The sequence below is a fragment of the Palaemon carinicauda genome, chromosome 6, assembly GCF_036898095.1.
Source record: "Palaemon carinicauda isolate YSFRI2023 chromosome 6, ASM3689809v2, whole genome shotgun sequence".
NCBI lineage: Eukaryota > Metazoa > Arthropoda > Malacostraca > Decapoda > Palaemonidae > Palaemon > Palaemon carinicauda.
The window spans coordinates 166,717,860-166,728,630 of NC_090730.1; the positions used below are offsets into that span (position 1 = coordinate 166,717,860).

A 10,771-nucleotide genomic window follows, 5' to 3' on the forward strand; every position below is an offset into this window, starting at 1 on the left:
GACTTGAACCGTTACTCTGCCTTTAATAAGATCGTCTTCCTTACTGAGCGCAGCGTTCCTCTTGGGAGGCTGAATCAACTCAAAGGTGCTAAAGTATACAGGGCTGCAACCCATACTAAAGGACCTCATCACAACCTTTAACCTTGGCGCTTCTCAAGAAAGAATTGACCACCCGCCAAATCAACAAGGATGTGGAAGGCTTCTTAGCCGACCTTACAACCCATAAAAAGTATTCAAGAGAAAGGTTAAAAAGTTATGGGATTATGGGAATGTAGTGGCTGAGCCCTCGCCTACTACTGCATTCGTTGCTACGAATAGACCCAGGGTGTAGCAGTACTCGTAAAGAGACTGGACATCTTTGAGATAGAATGATGCGAACACTGACTTGTTTCTCCAATAGGTTGCATCCATAACACTCTGCAGAGAACGGTTCTGTTTGAAGGCCACTGAAGTAGCCACAGCTCTCACTTCATGTGTCCTTACCTTCAGCAAAGCAAGGTCTTCTTCCTTCAGATGAGAATTTGCTTCTCTAATCAGAAGCCTGATGTAGTAAGAAACTGAGTTCTTAGACATTGGTAGAGAAGGCTTCTTGATAGCACACCATAAGGCTTCTGATTGTCCTCGTAATGGTTTTGACCTTTAGATAGTACTTAAGAGCTCTAACTGGGCAAAGTACTCTCTCCAGTTCGTTCCCCACCATGTTGGACAGGCTTGGGATCTCGAACGACTTAGGCCAAGGACGGGAAGGAAGCTCGTTTTTAGCCAAAAAACCGAGCTGTAAGGAACATGTAGCCGTTTCAGATGTGAAACCTATGTTCCTGCTGAAGGCGTGGATCTCACTTACTCTTTTACCTGTTGCTAAGCACACGAGGAAAAGAGTTTTTTAATGTGAGGTCCTTAAAAGAGGCTGATTGGAGCGGTTCAAATCCTCATGACATTAGGAACCTTAGGACCACGTCTAGATTCCAGCCTGGAGTGGACAACCGACGTTCCTTTGAGGTCTCAAAAGACCTAAGGAGGTCCTGTAGATCTTTGTTGGAGGAAAGATCCAAGCCTCTGTGGCGGAAAACCGCTGCCAACAAACTTCTGTAACCCTTGATCGTAGGAGCTGATAGGGAGCTTACGTTCCTTAGATGTAACAGGAAGTCAGCAATCTGGGTTACATTGGTACTGGTTGAGGAAAACTGCATTGGCCTTGCACCAGCTTCGGAAGACTTCCCATAAAGACTGATAGACTCTGAGAGTGGATGTCGTCCTTGCTCTGGCAATCGCTCTGGCTGCCTCCTTCGAAAAGCCTCTAGCTCTTGAGAGTCTTTCGATAGTCTGAAGGCAGTCAGACGAAGAGCGTGGAGGTTGGGAGTACCTTCTTTACGTGAGGTTGACGCAGAAGGTCCACTCTAGGAGGAAGAGTCCTGGGAACGTCGACCAGCCATTGCAGTACCTCAGTGAAACATTCTCTCGCGGGCCAGAGGGGAGCAACCAACGTCAGCCGTGTCCCTTTGTGAGAGGCGAACTTCTGAAGTACCCTGTTGACAATCTTGAACGGCGGGAATGCATACAGGTTGAGATGGGACCAATCCAGCAGAAAGGCATCCACGCGAACTGCTGCTGGGTCTGGAATCGGAGAACAATACAAGAGGAGCCTCTTGGTCATCGAGGTAGCGAATAGATCTATGGTTGGCTGATCCCACAGGGCCCAAAGTCTGCTGCAAACATTCTTGTGAAGGGTCCACTCTGTGGGGAAGACCTGACCCTTCCGGCTGAGGCGATCTGCCATGACATTCATATCGCCCTGAATGAGCCTCGTTACCAGCGTGAGCTTTCGATCTTTTGACCAAATGAGGAGGTCCCTTGCGATCTCGAACAACTTCCTCGAATGAGTCCCTCCCTGCTTGGAGATGTAAGCCAAGGCTGTGGTGTAGTCGGAGTTCACCTCCACCACCTTGTTAAGCTGGAGGGACTTGAAGTTTATCAAGGCCAAATGAACTGCCAACAACTCTTTGCAATAGATGTGAAGTGTCCTTTGCTCCTGATTCCATGTTCCCGAGCATTCCTGTCCGTCCAGTGTCGCACCCCAGCCCGTGTCCGATGCGTCCGAGAAGAGACGGTGGTCGGAGGACTGAACAGCCAATGGTAGACCTTCCTTGAGAAGAATGCTGTTCTTCAACCACGTTAGAGTAGACCTCATCTCTTCGGAAACAGGAACTGAGCCCGTCTCTAGCGTCATGCCCTTTATCCAGTGAGCAGCTAGATGATACTGAAGGGGGCGGAGGTGGAGTCTCCCTAACTCGATGAACAGGGCCAGCGATGAAAGTGTCCCTGTTAGACTCATCCACTGCCTGACTAAGCATCGGTTCCTTCTCAGCATGCTCTGGATGCATTCTAGGGCTTGGAAGATCCTTGGGGCCGACGGACAAGTCCGAAAAGCTCGACTCTGAAGATCCATACCCAAGGAGACAATGGTCTGGGATGGAACGAGCTGAGACTCCTCAAAATTGACCAGGAGGCCCAGTTCCTTGGTCAGATTTGAAAATCTCCAGACAGCGACGACTTGAGGGAGCTCTTAAAAGCCAGTCGTCTGACGGAGCCGGACACAAGATCATGATACTGCTGCACAGTCTGTAAACTGTCAATCATGGGCAAGCGAGGAAGTACAGTGACAACCCGAATCTGTCTAGACTGTCTGGGTCGTACAGACAACTCCTTAACGGGTTGCTGAGGTTGCCCACTGCGTCACAACAAGTCCCTTCTGTTGGTTGTTGAACGTCTTCCCCGTGACACATTGACTCCGTAAATAAAAAATCCTCTAACAAGGACTAAGCTTGGACTGCATGTCATGCAACACAGCTCAAGGTCTATGGGAGCAGGTGTGGTAACAGACGGGATTAGCGGCTGAAGTGTAACCATTACCTTCCCTGTAAGCATGTTATGCTTAAATAAAAGTCCATAAGAGGTTATGCAGCTAAAGGCTCCCTCCAAATGACAGAGTCCTCAAGGGAATATCAGAAGGAGGGAGAAAAGAACTTTCTCATCTACAGGGACCTTATCCTAGAAAAGCTAAGTTCTCTGAGTGAGGGTTCACTGGTGCAAAGCAGCAGACTAGAAGGCAACGTTATGAAACTGCTTGACAGTCTAGTGAGTTGGCAACAACCCAAGATGTGTTGAGAAGCATGCGGTAAGGTATGCAGAGCATGATGTATGCAGAGTATGCTGTATGCAGAGCATGCTGAATGCAGAGCATGCTGTATGCAGAGCATGTTGTATGCAGAGCATGCTGAATGCAGAGCATGCTGAATGCTGAGCATGTAGGAAGTAGAGCCTGCTGTAAGCAGAGCCTGCTGAAAGGAAAGCAGAGCGTGTGCATGGCGTTTAACATTTCTCAGAAATTCCATGACCAGTGCTAGAGTGCTTAATGCATGCTTGCATGGGGTTTAAACCATGGTATGCTGAACAGCAGAGTCAGAACGAGCTGGAACAACAACAGAGGTTTCCTCAACTTGAGGGAAAACCTGAGGTTCAGACTGCATAGGCTGAACAACAGACGGAGCAGAAGGCAGGTGCAAGGGTGAAGGAGGTTGACTCCTAGCAAGAGTTGCACCCAAGGATTGTACCAGCTAAGCGGAGGACGGAGGCGGAGAAGTCCGTTCCTGTTCCTGAGAGATGAGTGGAGCATGAGAAGGTTGAGGCTGCGCAGAACAAGGTAAAGTTCTAGCAAGCTGAGGCTCCTGAGGCGCAAGTGCATGGTGTAGATGAGCTTGCCTAGATGAGGGTTGAACTCGGTGCAGCGCTGGTTGAGCAGACAGACTCACGGAGGGGAGAGGTTGTTGTACCCCAACCGAGAGTTGCACCACTGGAGGAGCAGCAAGGGGAGGAGGAGGAAGAGTGTAACTCTCCTGATCCCAAAGCAAGGGTTGCCTTAAAGAAGGCTGAGGCTGAACAACACTGTGAACAGCAAACTCCGAAAGTGGTTCAACATCGTACGCCTGGCAGATGGAGCTGCGACTGGGTGCAGCGAGTGCAGGCGGGTGCAGGAGGTTGGTGCACCACCGGTGCAGGCGGGTGCAGCATAGGCTGAACGGGTGCAGGAGGTTGGTGCACCACCGGTGCAGGCGGGTGCAGCACAGGCTGAACGGGTGCAGGAGGTTGGTGCACCACCGGTGCAGGCGGGTGCAGCACAGGCTGAACGGGTGCAGGAGGTTGGTGCACCACAGGTGCAGGAGGTGCAACACTCTCAGCACGACACTCACGCATCAAGTCCGAAAGCTGTGCTTGCATGGACTGTAGTAGAGTCCACAACATCATACGCCTGGCAGATGGTACTGTGATCAGGCGGAGCGAGTGTAGGAGGAGGGAGTGTAGGCGGAGGCGGTGGAGCAACACTCTCAGCCCGACACTCACTCATCAAGTCCGAAAGCTGTGCTTGCATGGACTGTAGTAGACTTCACAACATCGTACGCCTGGCAGATGGTGCTGCGACCAGGCGGAGCAGGTGCAGGCTGGGCGAGCACAGGCGGAGCAGGTGCAGGCTGGGCGAGCACAGGTGCAGCGAGAACAGGTGGAGGGAGTGCAGGCGGTGCAACACTCTCAGCCCGACACTCACGCATCAAGACCGAAAGTTGTGACTGTATGGACTGCAGTAGAGTTAACTTGGGGTCGGCAGACACTAAGTTCTGCTGAGGTAAAGCCTTAACAGCAGAGATCTGTTGTGGCAGAACCTTACTCCTCTTAGTCGGAGTGTAATCAACTGATGACTTAGGAGAGTCAGAGCTAACCCAACGACTGCATTCGGGTTGTGAACTTTAACTTCGTACGTCTGGCATAGGTCTGGACTTAACGTTTAAGAAGTCTTGAGACCTGAGACCAGCGTTACTCTGCCTTTATTTTCTCCCCTAATCTCTTCTGCAGACGAGCAAAATAAGGGCTCAATCGTCTGCGGGTGGGAGTGACGATCTCGGTAAGACACGCCCACAACCACCGAGAATACTTCTGTGCGCCGATCAAGGCCTGCTGAACCCTTATGCCCTTCGACATTGCTTCTCCCCTGGGCTTGGGAGCTTGCAAGAGGTCCCGGACTGGGAGGACGACTGGCGCGCACAAAAGTACCCTCACGCACTAATCACTTATCACTTTGATTTCTGTTTGCACTTATTTCACTGAACTCGAAACTTAAGTGGTTTGTACCTGAAATACGCAATTCTATCCTTTCTCAAAGTTAGTAATTGCGAAAACAGAATTATAATGTAACAGAAAAATCTAATGAAAGATAAATCAGTGGTTGGAAAGAGACTAAACACTAGATCACTCTAGAAACGTTTAGTTTCTTCCCCTAAAGAGACTAGGGAGAAGAGCAAAAATCGATAATGACGTTACTCGTACGCCTGGCAGGCTTGAATGAAACGTTTATCCTCTTTCTCCCTCCGTCTCTATCTCTCTCTCTCTCTCTCTCTCTCTCTCTCTCTCTTGACTTAGAACCTGAGAGCAGAGCCCAATCATATAAATCGTTAAAACATATTATTGTTAAAGGAAAAAACTGAAAAGTTCCTTTATTAGGATCAAAACCATTAAGTTAAGAAAGAATGAACAAAACGCTAGACACGGTTACTCTTACTGCAACGTGAAACCGTGAACATTCTTTCTCTATCGTAACGATAGAGTGCAAGTTGAACGTTCTGAACGTCAACAACTGCAGAGACAAAACAAAACGTTAGTTCAGCTTTGAAAACAGTACGAGACTGTCAAAGAAAATCTTTCAAACTCTGTGGCGGAAATAGCATAATATGTTAACAGGTAAAACCGAAATGACGGGCTCAAAGTTTATTAACTTCGGTAAAAGACCGCCTACTATTAGGAAGGTCGAATATAAACAAATATAAAAATTAATTTTAATGAGTTTATAATAAAAGGAAGTTAATCGAAGAGGCCTATAAGAGGCGGAGAGATATAAAATAAATCTATAACTTTGTTAAGCAAAATTAAGAAAGAGAGTCTATACTCTCTTAGACACCAACACTTCCGTCTAAGGGAAGGGTCGGCCATTGAAAGGTGAACGAGAGTTCATACTCTCTCGTCACCATAATTAATCAAATTAATTCCAAAAGCTAACTAAGCTAATATAGAAGTTTTCCAGTAAAGCGACAGCCGAAATCAAAGAGAAATACTTCACCAAAGTCGTGAAAATACTCCAAGAACATAAGCGTATCCCAGAACGTCTTGCCGGAAGCACGACAGAGGAATAATTGAGGAGGTGTCAACAAGAAGTACTTGAGTACCTGGCCACAGGTGGCGCTGGTAAATACACCCCCTTCTAGTATTGTGATAGCTGGCGTATCCCTCCATAGAATTCTGTCGGGCAACGGAGTTGACAGCTACATGATTATCGGGTAAGTTTAATATTGAAAAAATAATGTTTCGCAAATCGTAAAACGAGCTTCATAATAACGTATCATATTTCAGAAAAAGATAAACAACAGTTTCCTCATATAGAAAATCAATTTTAAAAGGGGTAGTTTGTAGCGCTACGGCCAAGCGTCCTAATTTGCTTATTATCGCTCCGACTGTTATCTTGCATAGAATAAAAACGTTTGGAAATGGTCTACAGATCTTAAATACGTGCTTAAACGCACTCTTTTATGTTTTTTGCCGAAAACCCTAAATTACCTGTAAATTTGTGGCTCAAGTTCTTACTCCGGCCATGAATCTTCTCGCTCCCGTAGTAGGTAAGGGGGGGTCAGGGGATACGGCTTTTAGCATAGGTTAGGTGGGTTTTTTAAGTTAGCTTCTCCCGCCAAAATCGTTTTTAGAACGACAGCCACAGTTCAGAATATTCCAGTTTTCTACGAACTCGATTTTAGAATGACGGCCACAGTCCACCCCACTTTATAATATTCCCATTTTCTATGAATGAAAACGGATCTGGCCGTCACCCTACAAAGGCTCCCAAGTCCTTACTCCAGGTGGGATGATGCTATTCTAAACATTATTATGTGGTCATTTCCCCTTTTTTTTAAAAGGAGTAGCAGCTAATAATAAATCAGTGGCGGAACAGTGGTAGTTAATATGGGGTGAATATAATTGTTAGGACAGTAATCTAAGGGGGATTGGAGTGGGGCGTAGACCTCAAAGTAGGCAAGTAGGTAAGGAAAGGACTCCTAGGTTAAGTAAGGAAAGGACTCATAGTTTAGGTAAGGAAATGGCTCCTAGGTTAGGTTAAGTGGGGGTAGCTTAGGTTGGTGATGTTCTTGTGTCTGTTTGTCAAATGTGTTCTTCAGTCTGTTCCAACGAACTACAAAGTATCTGTTATCATATTTCAAGGGGAAAAACATGACGTTTGGCGGCGCCACAAGAAACTTCGTATTTCAAGGACAAAGTTTCGCCGTAGTTTCTACTGTTTCCAACTAAAAAGGTTATTCTCTTAAGAGGCAAATTATAAGCCCTAAACAATATCAAATTTTATTAATCACTTCCTATACCACAACCGACACCATCGGACTGTGGCGGACGACCTTTACTAGGATTACTGGTAGTTAGCGATTGTGTTGCCGTCTGTTATACAAAATAGGGGCACAAATAGTTTTAAAGTATAAATGACCCCAATGCCAATAAAAAAAAACAGTTTCTCACTATTCTATAAGAATAATAGCTAGCTAAAATAACAGATTAATATATAAATAAAATAGTTTACCCCCAACAATGACTATAGAAAAATCTTCACATATATCTATAAATAGTATCTAATGCACACATTTAATGTAAGTAAATAATTCATTTTTATAATGACAAACTCATTTCTTATAATAAACTCCAAAAAATTTATTAATAGCCGAAATTTGAATTACCGGCATCGAATACAAAAACTTAGCTTAGGGCCTAAGCTAGACCCTCTAACCCCATATACCTTGCAGAGGTAAAGTCAGCTACGACCAGTTTAGCCCCAGCCTGAGTTAATTCCGTCTGAAACTGGTGATCCTCGGTCAAAACCTTGAAATTACCTGCCATGGCTAACACTCAATAAGATAAACACTTAAAACATCAAACTCAAAGTGCAAAATCAGAAAGGGGAAGTCAGGGTTGCCAGATTATTTCGACAGGATTATCGTACACGAGCCTTAAAATTGTCGTTTTTCAACCAAAATTATCGTACACAGTTTCAATATAATTATTAGGGAGTTACATGATTGACTTATTTCAAAATATTTTAGTATAAGTGTTTAATTAAACACACATTTGTATATGCCTAAGGTATGTATCGTACATCGTACTGGACCTAAAATAATCGTACATGTACGATAATTATCGTAGGAATGGCAACCCTGTGGGAAGTTGACGTTTTCAATATTCCACCCAACTGAATGTGGTGAAAGGTGATCCTCGTGTTGATAAAGCCATTATTGGTCAAAAAGGGAAAATAAATATCTTAATTTATTGAAAGTTGGTGAATAATATTAATGGAAGTGTGTATGAATGCATAATTTAGATATATTAATCATTTCGTTAATTCTAAAGATATGATAGTAAAGTCGAGATCCCATACAAATTAAATTCTTGAGTGATTTGCTTTGCTAGTTTCTATAATAAGTAGTTTTCGGTTTTATTGCAGCTTAATGGTTGAGTATTATTTAATTTTACTTATGAAAGTCTGGTCAGGTAGCTAGGAATTAAAGCCAAGAGAATATTCAGTACAATATCATGGCGGAGCAGAAAGCTAAAAAGTGGGAGGGAGACAAAAATCTGAACTGAAGAAAAATCTCTCAGCAACAGTATGAAATAACAGTTTCAAGAGCTGGTTAGTTGGATGAAAAAAATCTTGACAAGAGTATAATAAGCTAATGAATATAAGTACTATAAAATATCCTATGATTAGTAACAACGCTAAAATGTATTTGTCATATATAAACTATAAGGAAAGACTTATGTCAACATGTTCAGCATATAACATTCACTGTAAGTTTGAACTTCTGAAGTTTCCCTCGATTCATCTGTCAGATTAGGAAGAGCATTTTATAATCTACTTTCCCTATAGGATGCAACGAGTACATAAATAACAGTAAGATATTACTGTCGGTATTATCTTACTATAGTTGATGATTGAGTTGTAATTTCTTGCCATTTAATAATGGAAAGGTCAAAGAGAAACCACTACTTGACCTTATTCCAGTACAGAACAAACCTTTGAATAAAAGCATATAAACTGTTCCACAAATAATATTCAGACACCTTAATGTAATTTTGAAATACTATAATGGGGTAGGAATTGTGAGGCAAAGTTTGTTTCATTATTTCATGACAAATTGCTGAGTAATTTCAACAGGTGGACAGTCACCATTATAAGTCTGGGTACACTTTTCCTCGACTGCCGATAAAAGAGAAACCCTACTATTATTAAAACTAATAGGTCAGGTGGAATTTCATACATGGCAATGATCACCGGGCAATTTTTATTTGTTTCGACTAATAACATTAAAATTACTTTTCGTATATATCAAATAAGCCAATGAACACAAATAAAAAAATAATTTTGTTAGTCTCCACGTTTAATACATTACTTGTACATAGATTAATGCACTTGGGAAGAACAATGACGTGCACAATTTGAAAGTTTATGTTTCTGGATTAAAATAAAAACTACAATCACAAAAGACGTAGATTTATTCTACAATAATGTTTTGGGTCATTATTTTTGTGATAATATCCATATCAAAGTTATGTGCAATAACACAACATATATAGCAACTCTCTCTCTCTCTCTCTCTCTCTCTCTCTCTCTCTCTCTCTCTCTCTCTCTCTCTCTGTATATATACAGTATATATATATATATATATATATATATATATATATATATATATATATATATATATATATATATATATATATATATATACTTACACACACACACACACACATATATATATATATATATATATATATATATATATATATATATATATATATATATATATACATACATATATATATATATATATATATATATATATATATATATATATATATATATATATATATATATATACATATAATTTCTCATCATACACCTAAATCCCATAAAGAAGTGTTACAGATGGATATAGCCTTCCAATTTCTCAGTAAGTTTGTTTGAGAGAGAGAGAGAGAGAGAGAGAGAGAGAGAGAGAGAGAGAGAGAGAGAGAGAGAGAGAGAGAGAGAGAGAGAGAGAAATCTGGCAATCCTCATTATCCTGATTTAGAAAATACAACTGCCAAACTAGTCAATGTGGCCATGTTATTTAGTGGTATGCCTACAGCACTTATGGTCCTGTTTAGTATACCAATTAATTGTTCCTGATTTTCCATCTACCAATACTGGTCATCTGTAAATGGGTTCCAATTACCATTATCTACAAGGGTCAAGGTAAATGGAGTTGGTTTAGGAACATATTCCTTAAACATACACTTACTGAGAAATTGGAAGGCAATGCCAATCTAGTGTAATACTTCCTTATGGGATTTAGGTGCATGATGAGAAATCATATATATATATATATATATATATATATATATATATATATATATATACATACATATATATATATATATATATATATATATATATATATATATATATATATATATATATATATATATATATATATATATATATATATATATATATATATATATATATATATATATATATATATATATATGTGTGTGTGTGTGTGTGTTCTTGTTGGGGTAAACAGCTTGTTGGTTTGGCTGGGATTTTTATTAACTTAACCAGATAATAACCCTTCTTGGG

General features: G+C 41.8%; 1 protein-coding gene across 1 annotated transcript in view; it reads right to left on the minus strand.

Moving 5' to 3' along the window:
* Positions 1-8,082, minus strand: part of Txl (Thioredoxin-like) — a 77,367-nt gene extending 69,285 nt beyond the window's left edge. Inside the window, exon 1 of the mRNA XM_068375662.1 lies at positions 7,895-8,082. Coding sequence (XP_068231763.1) covers positions 7,895-7,995 — 101 coding nt within the window. The 5' untranslated portion in view covers positions 7,996-8,082. The remainder of the gene's footprint in view (positions 1-7,894) is intronic.
* Between the last annotated feature and the right edge of the window lie 2,689 nt (positions 8,083-10,771).